This window comes from Clarias gariepinus, chromosome 23, assembly GCF_024256425.1.
Source record: "Clarias gariepinus isolate MV-2021 ecotype Netherlands chromosome 23, CGAR_prim_01v2, whole genome shotgun sequence".
Lineage (NCBI taxonomy): Eukaryota > Metazoa > Chordata > Actinopteri > Siluriformes > Clariidae > Clarias > Clarias gariepinus.
The window spans coordinates 19066588-19091615 of NC_071122.1; the positions used below are offsets into that span (position 1 = coordinate 19066588).

Genomic DNA, 25028 nt, shown 5'->3' on the forward strand with positions numbered 1-25028 from the left:
CTCCTGTCTTATAATGAACAATTCAGCAAAATAGACTTCATCTTGAAACTCTTGTGTGATTTCCTGGTTACACAACTGCACCTTTTGACTACATAGCACACAGATATAGAAGCAAATCATAATTGCACTACCCTGAGTTACCCAGATGAGATTAGGTTCCTTTCATGGTCCGTTTTTTTGTTAAGGTTTCTTCCTCAAGTCATTTCAAGGATTTTTTCCTGCCAAAGTTAATGCTGGCCTTCTCATTATGGATAAACATACAGTACATAAATTCTGGATATACATATTATATTGATATTTTTGGAAACCATCTTTATGACCGTTTAGTGTTAAAAGAGTTATACAAGTAAATTTAAATTAAACTGAAAATCACAGCAAAATGAATGAATGAATGAATGAATGAATGAATAAATAAATAAATAAATAAAGACACAAATAACACCAAGTCAAGCACAGGACAATTCACTTTTAAAACAGCCCGTTTATTCATTTAATTTTAAAAAATAAAAACTAAAAAGGACTATTTCATTGTCGCTATAAGAAACAGTACGGAAGCACTGATAGTCTTTGAGCCTTTCTAGCTCTTCAAGTATGTTCATTCTGTTCATGGGTTGGAGGCAGTGCCACCATCAGAGCAGGCCAACAGGGGGCATGATGGGCAGAGCTAGAGAAGCAAAGGCAGGGCAGCACGGGTCTTTAAAAGGCCAAAAACTCTCCCGTTCCGTGGCCCGGTCCAATACAGCCCAGCTAATTAAACAAAGCTCATTTGCACAAGCTGAACCCATTTCTTCCAGTGATGATTTTGTGGAAGTCCTGTCAGCAGCAATGGGTCATAAAAAGGTGGAACAGCGCAGGAGGGGAAAGAGATTTCAAGAAAGACAGATGTGCATATAAAGAGAAAGAGAGAGAGAGTGAAAGAAAGTTTTATGGAGGAAAAGAGTAACAGCAGACTGAATGCATTAGAAAGGGTAACAAGCTGAGCGATGATAGCGATGAAGGCTATGCTGATGAAGAGAACGTTATCCTGTTTAAACTCGATACACTCCAGTGTTATTTCAGTGCCGCAAAACCAGATCCTGGTTATTTGCATAAATTTTATACTCTTACTATAATTATACAAGGACATCAAGCAACACAACTTGCATCACTTTCAACACCAAAGAAAAAGAAAGAAAGAAAAAAAAAAAAAACCTCTGCATTATTTTTTTCCAGTAGACAGAAAAAAAAAAACTTCATCAAAATGTAAACAAATTCACTCCTTGGGCAAGGAACAAAGCATCAAAATCATCTACGAGATTTCTCGACATCTGTCCCAGCTGAGCTCCTTGGTCTGGAGCGCATAGCGGCTGAGGCAGTGCGCTTGTCTCCAGGCCCGTCGTCAGGCCCTGCCCTCTCTTTCCCTTAAAGCCGATATACCTTCCCGTGCAGGTCATCTAGATTGCAGCAAGAAGCGGTCCAGGTACTGCGACATGGCCTCCCAGTTCCTCCAGAGGAAGACCAGGACGACGACGAGGAGTAGCGTGGAAAGCGTGCGGCTGCGCGTCTTCATAAGTGGGACCACACAGTTTGCCACCGTCGACACGAACACCAGGAGGACAGCCATGACTGCCAGCAGGACGTTGATGAGCTTGCCGAGCAAGGTGCGTGCCGTGGCATTCTCCAACCCCTCCAACTGCACCACCTGCTGCTGCTGCTGCTGCAATTCCATTTTTGAGATGCGGGTCTGGCAGGCCTCCAGTGCCTCCTACGGGAAGTAGAGTGCACATGTAGTTGACATGAAGCAAAGGTGGTTAGCTAAACAAGCAATGTTACTAAACGGGAACAACAGTTACCTTTCAATGCTTAACCATTAAGTAGGTCATATCGATAATGAAAACAATTTGAAATTATTATGTTTTGTATCTTTTGACTAGAGCTACAGACTTGGCAATGACTTTTTTCATAAAATTTTTTTTCATTTATTTCCCAAATATCCACTGAGGCTGAGATGGTCTTCAGTAACCTGTATGTCTCTGGCCCGTTCATAAGACTGGTATGCGATTTTTTCTTCCATGCTGGCCAACTCCTGCTTCAGGTTGAGAATTTCATTCTGATGCAGCTCTGTGAGATCGTTCAGTTGTTCCTCTAGACGTTCACATCTGTTCATATAAACAAAATGTTGGCTTAACATGAATGCACACCTATTAATTGATTTCATAAGCATATATGAGTCTTTCTGAAGCATATGTAAGTGTGTACCTGTATCTCTCCTCCTGTAAGGCTTGCATGATTACTGTATAATCCCTCTGATAGTGACCCTTCAGATTCTCGAATGACTCCTCCAGCCGGCCCTGATTCTCACGCAACTCCTGGATTTCATGAAACAAGGCGTCGAGGCCTGATGCCTGGCCTTGCTCCAGCGTGTTGCCCTTCGAGCTCGGGGGTCCTCCAGGGGCTCCAGTGGTGCTGTTCGCCCCTGCTGAGCCTGATGTGGCACTCGAGCAGTCATCCTCGCTGCCATACTTAGGGCTTGACTGCAACTGGCCAGGTGCTATGGCTCTAGCGACTGAGGTCCCGGCACTTGGTACAACACCTGGCACAGGCTCGTCACCTTGTGTCTCGTCCAAAGAGTCTTTCAGGGACGAGATGTTGTCTGCACTGCCGAATTTGTTGCGGATGAGCGAAGCGAATTCACGCGGTTTGGAGACAACGGCGCCTGCAGCTGAGTGAGTGGCCTGGGAGATACTGGAGAGGCCTCCGGTCACCTGATAAAGACATAGAAGACAGTCATTTTAAGGACTGTGATACATGTATAAACTATGTAAACTGTTATAATTTGATTAGACAATGACAACCATAAAAGAGAAACAGGACAAATAACAAATGATGCAAATTCTAGCTCTTACTACATAAGGTAACAAATTACTATCTCAGATTTTTGTATTGATGTCTATGTATGGCTCTCAGGTACAAGTATTATGTGCACTGCGAAAAAACAATTTCAAACGTGCCTCTTAACGTCATGCTTGTGCCACTGTACTTCACTGCAATTAATGAATGAAATGGAGCAAGATTTGGGCAAGGAGAATAAGTTAAAATTTGGTTTAATTAGACCAGACAACCCTTTTGTACATGACTCACTGAGTCTCCAACAAACCTTTTGGCAAGATGTTTTATATAGCTTACCACTTTATCGTAACGTCCTGCGTCCAGGCTATGATGAACAGATTGTCCTGTCTGATCTGGAATCTTTTCAGTTCTGTCAGAATTAACTTTAGCTCCTGTGACTAATGTCCTTCCTACCGTTTCTTTTTTTTTCATGGATGGTCTCCGTTAGCAGTTGCATTTGTGTCATAATCTTTCTGTGTTTAAATAATGTTGAATTTAATGTTGCCCTGTATGCTGTCCAAAATCTAAAGAAATTTTTAAAACTATAATCAAACCCTGACTGACACTTTTCTGGGACTTTGTCCCTGACTTGTTATGACAGTTCCTGGGTCTTTATGAAGCAGCTTGTTTAGACATGTTCTTTAATAAAAAGGTATAACTCAGACAATATGACATTTTAATTACAGCAGAATTCCATTTAACTAATTAGTCAGGTCAAACTGGCACTTGTGATTGTACAGAATAACAGAACACTGTTATTCTGTACAATATAGTAAAAACTCCCTTTATTTTGTTTTTAAATAACCCCCTGCCACACTAATGCACTTATCCCAGAGTTTCACTAGTGCATTGATACCATCAAGGTAGAACAATTTCTCAGAATGCCAGAGCCATATTCATGTGTAAAATGCTCGCCTCCCATGAATCCCTTTAATGGCATGTGGAAATGGACTGGAGCGAGATCAGGACTCCTAGGAAAACTCCTACCCGAGTGCCTGTAATGTGCAAGTGGTACTGCGTGCAGTATGAGATTTTGCATTGTCCTGAAAATAAAGGTACTGTAGTTTTTACTTATAATGACAACCATCTTCTGTTATTCTGCACATTCAAAAGTCCCAGTTTGACTTGATCACCAACTGTACTTATTTAGATGATGTACAGGAAAAAAAAAAAAGAAATCTATTTTTACTGTATCTAATTTTGCAACCAACACACATCCCCCACTACAATATTAAGGGCTCTTTTGTGTTGAGTCCCAATCAAGTTCATTTCAGGTTGAAACAATGGGTAATGGGAAAAGGTTCAAGTGGGTAAATACTTATGCAATGCACTGTATAGTTCTTATCTCTATATGACACTTGCATTCCAAACTACAAAACGAAGGTCTTTAAAAAAATTTATAAATAAATAAAAATAATAATAATAATAATCAAAAATTGTGAGATTATTAAGACTGGGGCAACAAAGACTCTTCAGTGCATAAAATATGCAATAAGGTTCTGTTTTAGCTACCTTTTATGCAGTTGCACGGATGTTCAAATAAACCTGACTCCCATTTCTATCAGTTTTTTTAAGTTATTAATGTTGTACAGCATGTTCAGATTTTATACTAGTGTTATAATATCAATTTACACAAAGATACAATTAATAGTGACATCATATAACCAGATAAACATTACACTGATTAGAGCTTAAGTATGGTGAAAATACCTTTGCACCGACGTCCTTCAGTCCTTGGTGCATGTCACGGAGCACGTCTTTGGGCTGACGTGGGATGCCGTTGTGCTCGACCTCCCTCAGCTTGCGGTGATAATGCTCCAGCTTCCTCTGCAACTGCTGGATGGACTGTGCCGACTTCTGATTTTTCTTCTCAAACACTTGCTTGATGCGTGTGCTCTGCTGCTTGTCAGCATTGTTGGCCAGCTTCAGGTACTCAGCTACGTTGTCATCGCGTGCCGTCTGCTCGATCTTGATCTGCTCCGTGAGCTTCAGAATCTTCTGCTGCAGCTGTGAAATAGCATGTTTGGTTCGCTGCGGGTCAGGAACGCTGTCCACTGAGTCTACGCCGTATGCACCGCCGCCGTCTGAGCTGCCGGATAGAGCGTTGGGGGACGCGGCCAAGCCAGACACCTCGAGCCGATCCCCCTGAGAAAGAAAGAAAGACAAAGGGAAGAGGGAGAAATAGAAACAGAAAGCATGGAAATAAGAAATTAAGGTGGAGTCCAGAAAGACAAAGAAATAAAAAGGAAGAATAACAGTTAACATCGTCACACCCTTGTGCAATGACAAAATCTATACAAATGTTCATCCACAAGAAGAAACCAAGTAACTAATAATCACCATGACACTCGCGACACAGGTCATGACCGAGCACGCACGCTGCAGTCACACTTCCACATGTCATATGTAGGAATTTGCAACAATCGCAAGAGACTCTCTGGACTTTCTGGACCTCTGTACTATGACGAGACAGAGATAACACTTGAAGCTCAGATCGCTGATAAGGTGGCATACTGCTCCGTATTAAAAAGTAGATTATTAGAAACAGAATAAGCCTCGTCACAGCTTGAAATATAAAACTCCAAATCCTAGGCAGAACTTTTTTGTACACAGTACCAGTCAAAAGTCTGGACACACCTTCAAATTCAATTACCTTTTCTGATTTTAATTCATTTATACATTGTAAAACAGTTCTAAATGCACCCAAAATATGCAATAATCTCTATTGAACAGTTTATATTGAGATGTGTCTGCTACGTATGCTCTGTAAAGCCTTCATAACAGCTCTAATCCGAGGTGCTGTTTGTTAATTGGGGATTTCTGAGGCTGGTAACTCCAAATTAACTTCTCTGCTGCAGCAGTGGAAAGTTTTATTCTTGCTTTGCCTGATATGTTTTGCAAATGGACTTGACAATACTGTTCTTGTAAGAACTGTTCCAGAACAGCTGTCCTTTATGTCTTAAAATAACAACTAACTCTTACTGTTGTTACTTAATTATGTAATTCCATATGTTATTACATTTAGTTTTTTTTTTTTTTTTATCTCCAGTTATTGTCCTAAAATGCCAAAAATATCTCACAAAAAAAAAAAAAAAATATATATATATATATATATATATATATATATATATATATATATATAAATCAGAGGGTGCGTTATCCAACATTTTGACTGGCACTGTACATCCTAAGCAAAGATAAATAAATAAAAACAAACAAACAAATAAATAAATAAATAAATAAATAAATAAAATATTGGGCAATATAGCCGAAATATCTACAGTACAATATACAAAGCCAATTTTTAAAATCTTCCCACTGAGGAGAATTTGGGATTCTATAATCACAATACCCTACAAAAAGTATATTGTTGCAAATATATAATTTTATAGATACATTATATATATCATCATCCTATTGATCAGCTTTAGGTTAAAATCAAATTGTTTAAGTAGTCTCATTGAAAGGTTAATACCAATCAGAAACCATTAGGGAAAAAAAAAAAAGTTTATTGCCATGCATTAAAACAGTTTCAGTGCCTGGTACGAGGGTTCAAATAGCTATCATTCTTTTTATTACAACTGTTATAAAAGCACCTAGGAGCATTACATGATTCTATAGACTGTATGCAAACTGCCCTGGAAAACCTTTACCAGAGATGTCTTTATATGATAATAAATATGATCGCTACCGTACCATAACATAACACATGGTGAGATAGGCAAGGACTGCAGGACACACCTTGTGTTTGTCCAGTGTCAGCTGTTCTTTATCGAAGGTTTTAGGCTATGAGCTGCGTCGTTTGGTTCCTAGTTCACACATTAAAGCTATAGCTCAAATCTATCAAGCGTTTAACTTTCATTTTTAACAAGAATGTTTAGTCTAAAGTCTAAACTAAACCATTTTAGTTCCTCTTTTACTAAAATCCACTCTTTTGGGAAGGCTTTCCACTAGATTCTGGAGCTGTGGGGATTTGTGTTCATTCAGCCCCAATGGTAATATTGAGGTCATGCGATGATGTCGGGTAAGGAGTCTAGGGACACGGTTGGCATGCTAATTCATCCCAAAGGCGGTCGATGGTGGGGCTGACGTCAAAGCTCCGAGGAGGTCTTGGCAAACACCAGGTGCGTTTACATCAGAACAAGAACTGATCACTTGATCCAGTTGTTTCTTGATGGAATATACTATACTATATATATATATATATATATATATATATATATATATATATATATATATACATACACACACACACACACATACACACACACACACACACACACACACACACACACACACACACATACACACACACTCCTCATGCACATGTCTTCCCCATGTGGTCGTGTGTCTGACAAAAACTTAAGCTGGCAGTTGACTGAAGGTGAGCTCAGAGACATTCTGGATGGTTTTACGCTCTATTAATACCAGGTTGAATAATCTGGTTTGCCAGAACCCTCAGTAGTAGTATCTGTAGTAGTATTAGTAGTTAAGAAGACCAACACACTGGAGGGGACAGAAAGATGAAAAACAGAATTTCTATGACACAGTAAAACAACACCACCTGCTGGAAAAACTTATCCTCAAGCCAAACCCGTTTCCCCAGATCCCACATTCTGGTCCAAAATAAAATCACTGGCTTTATTACTGACTAGTTGCTTATCAGGCATCCTCCTTCTGACAGAGAAATTTGCATTGGTTGTGACACCATAACTTTTAATCTTCTCAGAAAAGCCTGTGGTTTCTGTTCTGGCAACCTGCTTGAACGTGCAAGGACATGAATCCTGTCATTGCCACACAAACACTGGAAGTAATTAAGGCATGCTTATAATTAATTCTTTTTAAAACTTAAACAACCTTGTCTGTGGGCGTGATGCAGAATAACAAAATACAACACACAATTGCTCCAAGCTTATAACAGTACACTGGTGTAATACAACTACTACTTCCAGCTTTCCTGCTGGAAATTTTAAAAGCAACTGTAACTGTATTACTGATACACAGTTACTTTTGTAATAAAAAGGCAGTTTAGAAAAATAATGTTTTATTTAATGAAAATAATCAAGGCATCTGTTCCTGCACTTTGTTCATGTAGTTTTTGTGCTTTACAAGCGTTTCATGTTGAAGTTTGATGTCGAGCCGGAAAATATTGTGCCGCGCCGAGAGCAGCACATACGACACATGGCGTTCCTTTCTTTGCAGTATCTCATCCATGTACATTAAACTGCACCTGAACCATTCATGTAGGAAAAAATGGGTTGGTCTTTGCCTTTTTCAACACCTGCTGATTCCTCGTCTGAACCGTCTTCAGAGCGCACCTCCGGGCACGATGCACGCATGTGTGCACACGCACAGTTAAGCTGTGACCCGTTTCGAGGGTTGTGTAAACACTAGGGCAGCTTTACATACATTAGTCATGTATAACTGAGCACATGAGCTAACAATCGACTGACTTTATGGACACCATAAAGCCAAACATTTAGCTTAGTACAGTATACGGCGATGCAATGGATATAGCATGTTATAATTATTGTAGCATAAAACAATTAAGATAAAGAAAAAGTGCACGCATGTAGTTTGACTGGTTTGAATGATTTGTGTGTGATAAGCAAACAAAGCTGCACAGGAAACCCATTCACTAAAACTATATATTTACTATTTTTACCACGCAGCTGAAAGACCACCAGCGACTTTTACAGTGGAACGGTTTCTTGATGCAAGGTTTAAATCGAACACACTTTAACTTTTAATACAACTTAAACCATTCCATTATTAGGGCCCAAGCACTATGATATTAGCTCTATGTCGTCACAGTGTTTGAGGGCCAACTTGTTTTTCTAAGGATTATTTAGGGCCCAAGCACTAAGTGTGTGAGGGCCCTAAGAGGGCTCTTGTTCTTCTAAGGATTTTTCCAAAAATCAGCACACAGGATGGAATCAGGGGCCCTGACACAAGATTTTGTTGCATAGCTCATACACACTTGCATGTATACATACAGTACGAAACCTGGTACTCATCTAGATCTCATTGAGTAAAACAACTATAACATTGCATGTCATGGGCTTTACTCAACAGGAAGTTAGTTATTTTGGGATCGATTGCAAAACGTACCCAATTAATTCTGATACACTCCTTCTAGGGGATTTTTACGATCGCCACTAAACCGGGCCTCTGTGATCTTAATACATCAAGGACGCAAAATTGTAGAAGGATTTTTTATATCATTACGGCTGACCCGTTTGAGATGTCTTTCTGGTGCAAGGTGCTTTGGCCTGCTCACACTGCTTGCAACCCTATTTACTTGTTGTTTTTTTCTCTTTTGGTTCTCTTGGAAGAAATACACTTCATTTGATTGGATCTTAAGGCACTTACAAAAACCTTTAGGAATTTCAGATGGATTATGCAAATATTTCTTTTCCTTAGTTGGTTTTTATATATACATATATTCCTTTTCCTTAGCTTGGATATATATAATATAAATATAATATACACTACCGCTCTGTCTTAAAATAACAACTAACTGTTGTTTTTGTTGCTGTTACATAATTACCTAATTCCATATGTGTTATTTTATAGTTTTGAAATCCTCAGTATTGTTGTAGAATGTAGAAAATAAATCACTAAACAAAAACAAAGAAATTTGGAAGTGATCCCAAACTTTTGAGCTGTAGTATTCTCCTTTTTTTTTTTTTTTTTTAACAATTAGTAGTTTGTTTCATCATCACAAAAGGACGAAGCAACAGTGCGCTTTTGGGCCAAAGGCCTGCACAGAATTGTCCCTAACCGATGCTTTATGTTGATAATGACACTAGCCTCGTTTTAGCTTTCAACTCTCATCACTCTTCATCTTATTCGCACACCAATTTTCACTTCCTCTATTTTTTCGCATGACATATGCTGATATTAAAAAAAAAAAAAAAAAAAAAAATGAAACACACATATAGGCACAAACGAATGGCCAAGTCCCAATGGCTCCAAAATGGTTGCAAAATGCGACTAAATGGTCTCAGACCGGAGCCTAGTTTAAGCACAAATGAAGCTTACATATTTTGGTGTAATAAGCAGTTAATGACCTCTTGCGTATCATGTCTGAAAGAAATGTAAGCAAAGAAAACAGCTGGACATTTTTCTATAATCTATTCCCTCTTGCATATTTTAGTTCTAGTTCCAGTCAGGTACAGCTCTAAAGACTTTCTCTACTACAGTGTCTAATATTTTTATGTTTTTCTCCTCACAGCTTCTTAACGTAAACTCCTCGTAAATCAGCCCTAGAGCAAAAAAGCAAAATGATAAATGTCAGTCATCAAGAATGAGGTCTGGTCTCCTATGTTTATGTCCTAGAGAATGAAACAGAGTCATGTTGCTACGTGCTTGATCCGAGATCACAAAAGGATATCTAAAAAACGGGTCTGTAACTAAGAGAATAAATTTTGGCCACAGTAAAAAAAAAAAAAAAAAAGCAATGAATTAATTATAGTGTTTTTATTTTTACTTACTCGATCTGATTCCTCAGTGGAGTGGTAGCCGGAGGTCAGGAGCATGTCGACCAAGGCAGGGCTGCTGGGAGTGTCCGTGGTGGATGAGGACCGCGGGCGTCCAGCCTGCATCAAAGCCTCCTGTGTACTGCGCCGATGGATCTGGGGGCTGCCCTTCTGGGGGGGCTCCCCTCCCCCCCCAGTCTTGCTGCGGCGACTCTGCAGGCTGGTCCCTCGCTTCATCATGGGGGGAGCACCTCGGATCTGCTGCAGCACACGGCTCAGAGCTGCGGGGGGGGTGGAAGTGGGTGGGAGGTCAGAGTCAGGAGACATGATGTTAGGTGCGGAGGCTTCCCCTGACTCTGACCCCGCCTCTGCGGCCTCAGGTGCAGGGCTCGCAGAGGAGGAGGAGAGGTCTTGTGGCACGACAGATGAGCGCCGGCGCTGGGTTTGAAAGAGCTGCTTCAGGCCTTGGCCGAGCGCGCCCATGTTCTCCAGGGCATTGAGAGTAATTTTGGACAGGTTGTGCTCTGGCGCGGAGGCCCTCCGGCGCACTCCCGACTCGGCTCGTGCCCCAGAGTCTGGCTCCTCCGCGGCAGGTTGCTCGCTAGCGCCCTGATCCATTTCAAGGGTGCCAGGGTCAACTTAGAGGGTGGGCATGGAGGGGCAGGGTCTAACTAAGCCCCAAGACCACCAACCCTCTGACACGCAGATTCAAAAGTCAGGAAGAAGGGGACTTGGTGCTTGGGTGGATTCTGTGCGCGTGCATGCATCTGTGGATTGGCTCAAAGTCATGCTCGTCTACCACAGAAGGAAAACAACATGGATTGTGACATGCAGCATTGAGTGACAGCACACGAGCAGCAAATACGACAAAGCGCGAGCTGAAAACGAAGCAGAAGCGCGTCAGTTGGTTTGGAGAGATCATGGGTGTGGCAACCTTTACACCTAATCATATTCTGAGGTGTCAGGTTCCTCAGCTGATATCATTAATATATGACTCATTGCTTTGCCAATCCCATAAGTCTTAAGTCACAGAACAAACATGCCAAACCTGTATCTTTCTCCAAGCCAAGGTGCTGCAATTGCTAAACTAATAATGACACACTCTACTAAACAGTTTTACGGACATGGGTAGTGATGTGGCAAAACACTTACTAAAGAATTAAGAGCTGTGAATTTCTGCAATGCTCATGGGGTTATTACTGAATTTAGTGAAAATAGCATACATGTGGTTTTACTATATTTGTGGACTTGTCTATATAGGGATAAAAATAAATATTACAGCAAAATGTCAGTTCATTACAATCCAATAGCTGGAATCTGAACCCCTTCAGTAAAGTTCACTGCAGAAATTCAGCCTGGTGTTAACATTAATGATGCTAAAGGATGACATGAAAAAGCATGAACACAAGCTAAAGATGCGTTTTAGTGTCTGTGAGGGTCATGTGAGTTACGTAGGGTGTAAATAGCGGGGAATAGCAGGTAACAGCTTCTGACTGGAGGTACCTGGAGCCAGTAACCCTGATAGTCTTTCCGTCAAAGCACTTCTTTTACATTGCACTTTTTAATCGTAGGCACGTTAACGCTGAACCATGTTTCATCCATTATAATAACATCCTATACAAAACAATGCTAAACCTCTCAGAGAATACTTGGCTGAGAAAAGATCAACCCACACAGTACAAATTTTCTTTTTTGAAAAGAACAAAGAAGAACACAAACAGAAAGAAGAGGAGAAGAAAAGAGAAATGGAGAGAGTTGCTTACCATCAGACCAGCCCGGCCTCCTCTGGCTCTTGATTCAGGAATGGCTATGGAAGAAAATGGACGCTGTTGTCAGACGCACATCATCCAATAACCAGTCTATTCTACACCCGTGCATTTTAGCCATCACTGGATGAAACATTAGACGGGCAGAATAATTTACAGCAGTGTATACCGCGGGCCTGCATGCAGAGTCCTAAAGCTCCTCAAGCCATAATACTACAGCCTACTTACTACAGTAGATTTGTAAGCACAGTGCGACCCGAATAGATGAACATTCTAGAAGTTTCTGGCTGACGTTCATAAATGCTGAAGTGATACCACGGTAAACATGTCATGCACATGATCCCGCATCGACAGTCAACAGCCCCACCTCGCCTTAAAAGAAAAAGATGCATTTACAGTTCAGATATTTCAATTATTCATTAGTAACTGAACACGCTCAAATCTCAATGGGCTTCTTATTCACTATATATGTTCACTGCAATGTCTACAGGCGTCCAGATCTGGTCTCAAGACCACGTTGAGTACAGTCGAACCCGCAAAGTCATGGTTCAGAGTTCGCGGCCTCAGTCTTTTGCAACAACGTGCAAATATACTCTAAATTTTTTATGGCTTTTTTTGTGCCAATATACAGTATATATATTTTTTAAGCTTTATGTGTGTTAACCCTAAACTTTTAAAAACAATATAATTTACTCATTTTATAACATTAATATTATTGTTAATTTAACTCGAATTTCCAGATAAAATATGATACTGTATATATGTTTTACCAATGTAGAGAGAACACAAAGCAGTAAAGGAAAAAGTGACTTGGGACGGGAATTATTACTGTATTTACCCTACAGTACTTATACAAAAGAAAATGACAGCGCATACCAAAGTAAACACGCTTGCATAAATTACAGTACATAGAGAGGCAACATCGGTATTTTACTGTACATTCTAGCACTGCGGGAGACCCAGCAGTACAGTACTATACAGTATACAGGTTTACCTTTACATACTGTATTAAGCCAAGTATGAAATGAAATTAAAGTGTTTTGGGAGCATATCTGAGACATATTTATAAAAATAAGCATTTTTATATATTTTTTTAACACATCCAAATTTTTTTCACAATTCGCAGGTGCTCTAGGAATTAAATCCCTGTGAATTTTGGGAGTCGACTGTACTTGGAAAAAAAATACTAGATACTATCAACCAAAATGCTATGACAAAGCAGATCGATGAGTAAAAACAACTGCCTTGTGATTTAGGAACCCAGGTATTGTGCAGCTCTTGTAGCAGAAGTCTCATTCCTTTAAGATGAATGAAACCAACCTTACAATCTTTTCCAACAGCTACTTAACAAAACAAAAAAAACAACACTCAGTCTCAGAGCATAAAAAAAAACCCTCTTCCGCATAGATGAGCAGAACTGACTAGTGTCCCTTAACAAGATAGAGAGTGTTACATCCCCTTTGTAAGCAATTTTTAAAAGCATAAAATTCAGAACAGTTGTCTTACACGTTAGTCCACAAGTCTACTTAAACTGGTATAACACTGCAAATTCTCTATTTATCAGTTTATATTCTTATCTCTGTAAACAGGAAATATTAGGTAACTTGACAGAGTGCTGGTTGAGCTCCTTGATTAGTTCAGATTAATTTGTATTAATGCAACTTGATTATAATCTAGATTGTACAGGTTCACATAATTTAATCACTATTATTTTTTTTTTATTAACACAATTATTTTTCAAATAGTAAAACATAATCTCAAGTGGCAATGCACTGGTCAGAATTACATCACTTTTGACCTCAAGTGTGTTCAACAAATGAAGCAGGAAATTAGATGCCCCCATGCTGAGTTTTTGTGAGTGATGTACAGTTTTCACATGGGAATTAATTTTTATATATAGGCTCCTGGGTTTTACACAAAAATATAAAGGAGCAAGTGTGAGAACTCTTTGTGTGTGTGCCCTTTATACAAGTTTCTTTTATGCAGAAATGTATTCAAAGGCATTTTTTATGTTCCCAAGATGTTTGCACAGACTGTAAGGAAAGCAGCTGTTTCACTGAATGTGCTGGAGAATATGCCAGAGTTGTTCTGCTAACTTTGTCACATTTTTCTCCCTTCAAGGGTGAACTGTATAGTCAGTGTTTTAGATTTAACGATAAATGTATCTGTATGTTGATGAATCGGAAGCTGATACTTGTATATACGGTAATGTTAATTTGATATAGCTCCATAAATGGGGAAGAAACTTTGAGAATAAAACTATTATATCTCACAATTATAACATATATAATTGTAACCATTGGTAATTGGTGCACTGCAGTGTCTATTTTTTGTACAATATGAGCTACTTTCGCTGTCCATTTGTAACTCGAATGTTCATGTAAGTCGGGAACTTACTGTGTGTGTAATACACGCATGTACATATCTCAAATGTGTGTTTCCATTTGAATTGGTTAAAATGATGTCAACAGTTTAGTGTATAAACTGTTCATCTATAATATTACAAGTGCACACTACACTGTTGACACACTGTCAGGCAACACAGCGCCCAGTGTGGTAGGAGCAAATAATTTGATTTATAATTATAACAATATCTGAAAAAAAAGAAATAAAATGTATATAAAATTGAGATATTTATAAAATCGTGATACTTACAGAATCGCAATACAAACTGAATCAGCACCTAGTTATTGTGAATTTTTCGTATCGGGTGGCCACTATATAAATATCACCTACTTAAAATAAGGACATTATTTGCACTATTTGCTATAGATGTTATTACTTTAGATCCCTCCCAAATTATATACATTATATTTATTAAATTAAAATTCAATATAAATTCATAAACTTAAGGAAAACATATTGTTTTTCAACATCCAGCCCTTATTGGACATTTTCAAATTTTAATTGATTAACACAACATAAAGTTAACACTTACTAATTGCTTTTAGTAATGAAATGCATTATCATATTAAATGGCTTTTTGTTCACTTACTAGAGAGTAAGACATATAGCCATTACCAATGTAACACACACACACAAACGATTTGCAGTATCAAATTAATATATTCTGAGACTCAGCTTGTTGTCACTAAATGTAGCCAAAAACCACCCCCTTTCCTAACATGGCCTTATATAGCAGAAATCACACACCCTTTTTCTGTAGTCTGTTAGCAAACACAGGCTTTTACCATTCTGCTGATGTAAAGAGATGGATTACATTCCTCTCATCGTCAGCTGATAAACCCTTCAAAAAAAAAAAAAAAAAAAAAACAGCATGCAAAGGATGCTGCACACACGTAACTACCACGATGGCTCAAATCAGATAACTAGCCAAAGCGAATGCTTTTACCTGAGGAAAAACAAATACTGTAAAAACTTTAAACAACTTCTAACCGACACCATAGATGACTCAGGGTTGTTATTCAGTTACTCATCTGGAATGTCTGCGTGCGTTGTTTAAAACGTCAGTCCGAAGCTATTTACAAGACTACACGATCGATCAGTCTTGTCTTTCAAGCGAGCCGCTGACCAGCGAGCCACACAGAGACCCATCTTTGATTAACACAAGAGACACGTTGAGCAGAGTACACGGACTGTCAGTGACGGCGCCAGCATGTTCAATAATTAATCACCTGGATAAACAGCGACAGCTATCGCGTACCATACCTGAAACACCCTAAGGGATTGGGTTGTGAAAAAAAAAGGAAATGAAGGCACGACTACAATTCGATTGAGCAATGAGTTATAGTTCCCATATGCTGATTAAAAAAATAATAATAATAATTTTAAAAAAAACACGCAATGCTGTGCACACATACACCAAGGGTGCTGGTTTGTGTGGATGAAACAGGTCAGCTCAATCTCTGTATAGTTCCCTCACACACCTCACCAAGGTCAAATCAGAGACCAGCATAAGCGTTACGAATGACCCAGCATTGCTAAAACCACCTAGATTTTATCAACCTAAGATAATAATATATGGATTTGTTTTCATCATTAGAGTTTTATCTTTTTTTTTTGTGGATTTTAATTTTTTTATCCAAGCACGTGGGATAAAGATGTAAAGATGCAAGGCTAGGCTGATTGCATTCAAGCCCAGACTGTAGATTCATCTATTTGGCCTGATATTAAAATAAAAAACAGGCAAAGCACAAATTTGACTTAACAAAGAAAAAGGATGCTTAAACGATAAGGACCCACATTTTTTTTTTTTTTTAAACATGGTTGGTATACGGAGGAAAGACAACAGAAAGCCAGTGGAGCTCTGTAGAAATCATAAACGCCACTGATGTGCAAGAGGAATAGCTCAGATCATATTATCCTCATCACACCATCGATCATCACCCAACCCTAGCGGCTTCATGGTTAACCTAAAGTCATATCCAGCATTGTTCTTTTCATGAGCATGTACCTTTATACCAGTGCATGGTGATAAACCACCTACTATGTACAGCATTAACAAATGCCAGCTATTAAAAGAAACTAAAACCACAAAATGCCTGATATGTCTCCTGGGAAGAATTTCTGCGAGTCAGAAGACCGCTTTCACAAACGTTGTGACCACTTTCCTCAAAAGACAATAAATAAATTTTTTAAAAATAAATAAATAATTAAATAATATCAACAACCAGCACTGTACCTCGTCCCATTCATCAGTTCAACCGCTCAGTCATCTCCATTTAGAAAGACAGAGTGAATTAATCCTTGGGGTAGGGGGGTAATCCAAAATAATCTTGTCAGGTCATAGACGATAACTGCCACTCGATCCAGACAGGACAGAGCGGTTTTTCTTGTTCCTGTCAACTAGCCTGGCAGGCCTGGTGATATCACATGCTGGAAAACATGTTAAACAAAATGTTACAAGAGGATGAAAATGAAACTATAAGAGGAAAGGAAATAATAATAACAATTTATATATATATATATATATATATATATATATTATATATATACACACACACATATATATATATATAAAAATGCAGGTCATGTCTAGCTCTAGATTCATGTCGGGGGACGGACTGGTGTGACACACTGCTGTGTGTGTATGGTTTTAAGAGAGCAGAACAAATGACAGATCAGATCAGGAAAATAAGGTGACTTATTCAAAAGCTTGAAGTGATCACTACAGAATTACTAGGTCCCTGATCTTCAGGGGAAGTGGAAGATCTCTGTATATTAATCTTGTTTAAGGTGTCTGATAATGATTAATGCATCGATTGTGTGATGAAATCCGATTGCTAGGATTGGTAGTGGCCCTGGTGGCCAGTTTACGCCCTTTTGCTTAGCTTGTAGCTCAAACACTCTTTCTCTCATGCACACACACACACACAAACACACAGATATAAGATGATGCGATGGATCTAAGAAAACATCTCATCTGGTCCCACCTGCATCAGATTAGTTTATGAGCATGACACTTTCCGAAACGTTGTCAGGTCCGTGTACGGTTCTATCTGATCAGCTAGACCAGCTAAGACACCTGTCTCATGAGCATTTGGCCGGCTGTTACAGCCCTGACAGGGAGCAGGATCCTAGCTGTGAAATCGCTTGACAACCCTTTAAATCGCATCCCGAAGCTGCTCAACTTCAACGCCGTGTTCTGACTATGTGATCCGATAACGTTATCGCCCCTGACGTCCACAGACCACGACTGGCTAGCTAACATAAACGCTGTTAGTGTCTATTCCGGCTAAAACATGCTAACTCAGCTTGTTAGCTTAGCTACAAGCCAGAGAGATGCTAGGTCGAATTAGCATGCTAAGGGCAGAAACCCACGGCACGGCACGTCAAACTGACCCAGCAGCTGTGCTGAATTATCTACCGACCAGTGTTATTATCCTCCTTTTATTTATTTTTATGCGTATTTCGAAAGAATTATAACAGAGACAAACTTACGCGAGCCCTGAGAGGATTGCGCTGATGACCGTTCATTTCAGCTCTGCCGTTGAGGCACGCCCACGATGACATCAGCATCGCGCACGAGCGACACGCGCAAAAGGACAAACGCGCCGCCATGCGTAATGCGTCCTCACCCCGAGTATGCACAGGTCCAGCACGTGTTTCATACTCATTACTAAAATCATTGCATACCTTCAAACAGCTCTGGTATTCATCCTTTTTTTAATAAGAAAACTTATAAATCTGAACCCCATTGTATACTATTTGAGGATGCATTTACCCTCCCAAATACATGTAGACACCTCCATGCATCAATCCACCTAGGAATCTCTGAAGTCCAACTAGAGACTGTAGAGGCCAGTGGTGATCATTGTACTTATTCCCATTTTTACGACCTTGGTAGGACCTCTGGTCCACACTATAGGCAATTTGGGAACACCCAGGATGGGTGCCAAACCTATGTAGTGTGCACACATATGCATACACTCACATGCTCATTCTTACAACATGGGCAATTTGGCAACGCCTAATCTGCATGTCTTTGAACTGTTGGAGGAAACTGGAATACCTGAATGTGTAAACATGCCCACTGGCATGGAGATAGGAATCAAACCTGGACCATGGAGGTGCAAGACAACAGTGCTAACCACTAAGTTACCGTGACACCCATTCGGCAACCCCAACTAGCCTAATTTGCATATCTTTGGACTGTGGAAGGAAACCGGAGTCCCCAGAGGAAAACTGCCAGTCACAGGGGAGAAAATGCAAACTCCATGCACACAGGCCCCACAGCGGGTGGGGTCTGGACATGCAAGGCAACAGTACTAACCAGTACGCCACCGTGCCGCCACCTGACCATCATAAACGATTCTAAACATCATACAAGTGTGATATAATGGTGTATATAGCTATACAGTTTACATTCAATGTAACAAAAAGAGGCAATTTTGTTCTATCATGACAATGCCCCTGTGCACAAAGCAAAGTTTCAGGAATACTTTTTGCCTGGGCTTTGCCATGTGGAAGAAATCATGTAACCAGTGTGCTCTGATCTTAACCGCTCTGAACACTTTTGGGATGAACTGGAAACCTGAGGATGCACCAAGAGTTCTCACTTGACAGCGGTGAAATTTTGGCTTGTGATAATGTAATGACATGAAGTAGATATGGTTCAGGTCTCTCATATGTAAACAGACAGAAAAAAAGAATGGCATTAAAATATCAGAACTGTATGTTAAAGACAACAGCATATACAGCCATACATAACACACTGAATAACAGGCAATTCACAAATGTCTACCACACTTCCTAAACAATAGCCAAAAAAAAAAGTTACATTTAATGTCATTATTGAATCCTTTGCTTCTGTATTTTTCACATGGCAGCATAACACCTCTGCAAACCATAGCCTATAAACCAGTACCATCTTCCCACTAGACTATTCTAGGTAACCATCACCATGGTAACAGCTTTATACTCAAGAAAAACACAACCAGAACCTAACCTCCTGAATTATTCCTTTTTTTCCAAATTATTTTCAGTTGAACACAATGGAAAATGTCATTAAGAGTAAGATGTTGGGGGGGAATGGTTAGGGATTTGTGCACTCCTTTCTAATTGCTGTGCTTTAGGAAGATGTATGGTGTGTCATATTTTTGACCATGCAGACAAGCACTAACCAGAACTCCTCCTGACAATCACAAAGGATGGATCAGCAGGTGGAAGCTGGGGGCCTGCATTACTATAGGAGGGTGGTGTTTGCAGGGCAAGCTACATGCGTATGAACTAAAGTGGGCTAATTTATACCTGTTTTAATGTAATCTCCTTTCCTCTTTCCCTAAACAATGACAGTGAGCATGTGTGCATGAGTAGAGCAAAGCACAAAGCGACAAGCGTTCTTTAATTCCTGCCAATATATTTGTGTTGAAATGTGCCACAAGAATGAGCCGAAATTAAAAGCTGACATGCTACTGTGTTTCTGAGCAGCACGCTGATGACATCATTGCATTGGTGCTGAAACCCTGGGAGCTGTTATGAATTATGTACTATATGTAGATGTATGTAGAGGTCTAAAACGCACTGCTTCAGCTTGTGGCTGCCTGAAGAATAAGTGGGAGTGTTGCTTTCAGGAGGATACCAGTATATTGGTAAGAATAGGTTAAGCAGCATTTTAAAGACAGATGCAGGATCCTAATGTGAAAGTACAACAGAAAGAGACTATAATGGTGTGATGCAAAAATCTAGTTCAAAGGACAGGGTTTGTCTGCTTAGTGTGCACACTATTTGAATAGACAAGAAATGTGCCTCATGTAACGCACCCTTGCACTGAAAAATTGCACTGTGCAGCCTTGTTGTTTATCAGATACAGGTTTGCTAATGTAATGGACAGTGCAGTAGTGCTGAAGTTACTTACTGCCATCTAGGATTGAAGAAGTGAATTAGACAGGGTGGCGTAGTGCCCAAAAGTTCAGTGGGTACTCCGGATTCCTTCCACAGTCCAAAGACATGTAGATTAGGCTAATTGGTGTTTCAAAATTGCTGTAGTGTGGAAATGAATGTATGCATGCTTGTGCCCTGCGACGGATTGGCACCCCATCCATGGTCTACCCTGCCTAGTGCCCCAGGTAACCTGGGACAGGCTCCAAGCCTTTATAGGGATAAAGGATAAGCGATATAGATAAGTGAGTGTGAGAGTGAATTGGACTGCAGTATATGTGAATTCTAAAATCTGGGTCCTAAAATCTCAACCCCCTCTCCTCAGACAGCACTTTTATCTTTCTCTTTACTCATGTCTATTATTAGGTCTTGGGTCAGGCACATCAACTCTTCATTTTTCATAACCCGTTGGGTTTGTGGAGATGTCATTTGGAATTGTCAAAAAGCTGATAAGACAGTGAAGTTTAATTCTCTAAAGCAGTATTACATTGCTTATAACAGGATATCAGTAAAGAGCAGATATTTGCCTGCTCAGCTCTAATTTACCTGTCAAAGATCTTGAAACAAAAAAGGCAAGACACCGGGTCAGATCAAAGAGTATAAGAGAGCAAAAAAAAAAACCATGTAACATGACATTAAAATAAGCTCCAACTGAACTGAAAAAAATATGTGATGAGTCGATATTCAGACCAATGTATGTCCCTGCTACTGAAATGGCCACAGGCTTTGATATGGAGTCAAAAGCTACCCTGAGATCAATCATAGCAATGCGATGTTGATTAGGTCGTTTACCAGACAGGTATCTGGAATCTGATTCATACTTTTAATAGCTTTTCATTTTCATCAGTGCATGTTTTTCCATTAAAGCTTAAAAATTGTGTTATACAAGTATGGAATACATTGTATTACACAGTATAGTATATTTGTGTGTATTAATTTAATACATAATTTATATTAGTTCCTATAAATTTTCATTCTATCACATTTAGCTTTGATTACAGCACACAATGTGGTGGCCAGTTCATGTATGGAAGTGATTGATGATCCCAGGATCACTTTTTTCACAATTTGAGTCCTGGAAGATGCCTGTTTTATCAGGAGATGAATTAAAAGTCAATTAGTGTGATAACCAAGTCATTCAGTATATTCAGGTCATCATGCATGATGGGTGCATTGCTTCATGCACTTCTTAACCTGATGCACCAATCACGCAAAGATTTTATGGCTTATAACAGGATACTATTATCCAGATCCTTATAACAGCTACTTAATCCCAATTTTGTTTTAATTTACTTAATCACAATAATGGTTTCCATGTTTAACCAATTAAAACAAAGTTAGAGAGAAAAGTTTCTAATTCTAGTTGTCCTGAACTCTAAAGCCACATTACCTTTAAAGATTTTAGTGAACATGACTGGATAAACTGAGCCAATTTAAACACGGGCCATGTTGTACATGTGTAAAGTTCAAGGCAATACTCATTCCAGTTTTTCAAGAAAAAAAAAAAAAAAAAAAAAAAAAGTGAGGTTATATAAAACCTGTTACTGTTAGTTTTAGAAAAACCATGGTATGGGTTACCCAGTGTGTATGGTTATACACCCAATGTGCTCTAGATACCATCTCCAATAATTTCATATTCAACAAATTTTAACAAAGCAATTTGGATAATATTTTCAAAAGAAAATACCTAGGCCACTGTAAGAGGGCACCAGACCGTTAACTAGCAAAGTAAAGATTAAAAGACCACTCAAATAATTCCTACTGCAACATTCATACTTATGAACAAGCAAATTGGGACCACTGCATCATTTGATTTAACTTTTTATTGTTTCATCATTTTGTTTCTTAACCACAGCCAATAAATTACTTATTTTCCATAACCTGCTTTGACCAGTAGTGGAGAAAAATAGGCAGAATGTGACAACACATTGGATGGGTTACCAACTACAGAGCCTGGTTGTGTGTTTAAAGATTGATAGCTCATCCAGGGCATCTGGTACATCTGCTGTTTAATCCCACTGTTAGGGCCAGATATGGGAACATCAGGTGAAGTCATAGGGACGAATGGTTTATAACTGCCGAGGAACCAAGGGGGCAAAACTGGTTGATCTGCACTGGCTGATGCATCTGCAGTACCTGGAGTGGTTTTAGTGGTAGTTGGAGCTCTGGTTGTGTGGGCAACTGGGAGCATTCCAGGCTGGCTATATTGGAACTGCCATGGCCTACGATAGCCATAAGGATACATTTCAGGTAACCAAGGATACAAAACCAGTTGATCAGCACCGGCTGATGCAACTGTGATCGCTGGAGTTGTGGTGGTAATTTGAGTTGTGGTCGGAGTTGTTGCTGTAATTTTGCCAGTTTCAGGCTGGTTATATTGGAACCACCATGGCATACCATAACCATAATATATTCCAGATAACCCAGGATACAAAAATTGTTGGTCCATTCTGGCTGGGGCAGCTGTGGTGCCTGTAGTTTTGGTAGTTGGTGGTGTAGTTTGGGTTGTGGTCCAAGTGTTTCTTGTAGTTTGAGTTGTGGTAGGTGAAGTGGTAGTTTGGCGAGTTCCAGGGCTACCATATTGGAATCCAGGACTGTTATGTTGGAAGTCCCATGGCATACCATAACTATAAAAAGGATAACCCATATGAACTTGTTGAACACGAGTGTCAGCCGGTAAAGGAACTGTAGATGGAAGCTGAACAGCTGGACAAGACAGGGTTAACTCTCCATCCTTGTGTTGCACAGACAAAAGCATCTCAGCACCCTGACAAAACAAAACAAAACACCCACACTGAAAGGATTGACAATTCAGTAGTTATAAAGACAGCATATAAAACGGAAACGTCAAATTACCTTAAATTGCCAGCAATTGCTTGTATATGGTGCAGTGAAGGCCAGTCCGTCTCTCTCAACTTTCAAGGCAAATCCACATGAAGTTTGGTACACAGGTTCCCATGCACCATTCACTAAAAACAAAATGCTTTTTTTCATAAGTGCCAGATTACCCAGTAATGGCATTTCCTAAAAATAAATCCAAACATAGCCAAAAATTAATCTTACCCTTCAGCCTAGCAGCATCTGGAGATATACCAAGGTTGACCACCATAGCTGAAGGGCTACAGGAGACAATAGTGGGAGGACGATCCACAGGACAGACCATCATCACCACAGTTCCCGAAACACACATTGGCAAGATGTAGGTATTTTCCTGCAATTACCAATCTGACTTGCTTATCAAGAACACATTTAACACACTTGCTAAACAAATGCATTTAAATAGAATCTCCATGACCGGAAGGTCAGTTGCAGTTACCTGCTGTACAACATTACAGCCATCATACTTGGCGACAAGCGAAACATCTCTGCGGCCTCTCCTCACAGAAAAGCCACAGTGAGATGGCATTTGAAAGAATGGTACTGGGCCCTCTTCACCTAAGGAAAGCAAAGGAAAGCCCAGTGGACAAAAAGAAATAAAACATGATATTCCTTCACCTCAGTCATGTGACACAATACAAGATAACTAAGGCCAGTGAGACTATCCACTAGAAGTAAGGCATAATGCTTGATTTAGATTGCAGAAGGCAATACTTTAGATTACTTTTAATAAAAGTAATACAAACATCCGTTTTAGTAAGATTACACTTACTTGACTCAAACAAGAAGCTGGGTAACCGACTTCCCTGAACATGCAGAGACATTGAATCATTATCACACTGCACGGTGGGACTCCAGCGCCTGAGCATTAACTCGGGCAGTTGGGACCCTCCTAAAAAAATTTAACCCAATTACACCAATTTTTGGGTATGAACATGAGACTATACCATGCTGGATTACACTTGTACCTGTCAACCTGGGCTGATCAGATTGATAACCATCAGTGTCTCCAGGAGATTGATCATGCCAGTTTTTGACCATGGCTTCATTTGTTGTTCTGCTATAGTCAACGATAAGTTTGCCAAAGTAAACTGATTTACCCTTAGTCACGATCTTAAGACAAAATGCTGAGGAAGTCAGCATCAGTACTGCAGTTATCATAAGACACGTTTCCTTTTTTTGGAAGAACATTAGTACTCTCTCTCAAGTTCACCTTCACCACCACAACCTGATAGATGACATTTAAGAAGAGGCAAGTGGCCCTTGTGAGGGAATATATGCTGTAACCCCTAATTAGTGTCTCATAGAAATCAGTGACATAGCAACCTAAATCACCTGTGACTAATTAGTGTGCGTCTTATTTTCCCAATTCAGAACTCTGAGCAAAATTAGTATTGACAGAGTGAATCTAATGTGAAAAGCAAATCAGAGTTTTGGGGTTGTACTGACCAAGAATCTTACTGTTATACTTGTATTAGAGCTCTGCTCAATGTTACTTAAAGAAACTGCTGTGAAACCATTTTTTTTGTTATTTGCAAATTTCCACCGACAACCAGTTACCCTCAATGGCATTGGTGGTCCAGTGGTAGGATACTTACATGCCAAAGTAAAAGGCCTGGGTTTGATTCTAACCCCAACCAGTGGATCCAGTGCTGAGCCCAAGCCAGCATAAATATTTATGTTTGGATGATAGTTG

General features: G+C 39.6%; 2 protein-coding genes across 4 annotated transcripts; both read right to left on the reverse strand.

Annotated features, from left to right (window-relative positions):
* Nucleotides 1-467: 467 nt before the first annotated feature.
* On the reverse strand, nt 468-18083 carry tmcc1b (transmembrane and coiled-coil domain family 1b). 3 transcript variants are annotated; one of them, XM_053483732.1, is made up of 8 exons: nt 18017-18083; nt 16758-16951; nt 12113-12156; nt 10365-10630; nt 4579-5013; nt 2239-2744; nt 2003-2138; nt 468-1744 (listed from the first exon to the last, which is right to left on the reverse strand). In XM_053483732.1, the coding sequence occupies exons 4-8, from the start codon at nt 10587-10589 to the stop codon at nt 1430-1432; spliced, it is 1617 nt and encodes a 538-aa protein (XP_053339707.1). In that variant the 5' UTR covers nt 10590-10630; nt 12113-12156; nt 16758-16951; nt 18017-18083; the 3' UTR covers nt 468-1429. The 3 variants fall into 3 exon arrangements, with proteins under 3 accessions (XP_053339707.1, XP_053339706.1, XP_053339708.1); XM_053483731.1 differs by having other exon boundaries at nt 10365-11144; XM_053483733.1 differs by lacking the exons at nt 10365-10630; nt 12113-12156; nt 16758-16951; nt 18017-18083 and adding an exon at nt 5209-5903.
* Nucleotides 18084-22289: 4206 nt separating this feature from the next.
* On the reverse strand, nt 22290-23884 carry LOC128511629 (uncharacterized). The gene is made up of 4 exons (XM_053484570.1): nt 23772-23884; nt 23519-23666; nt 23312-23424; nt 22290-23222 (listed from the first exon to the last, which is right to left on the reverse strand). Exons 1-4 carry the CDS (start codon nt 23859-23861, stop codon nt 22323-22325), a joined length of 1251 nt encoding a protein of 416 aa, XP_053340545.1. The 5' UTR covers nt 23862-23884; the 3' UTR covers nt 22290-22322.
* Between the last annotated feature and the right edge of the window lie 1144 nt (nt 23885-25028).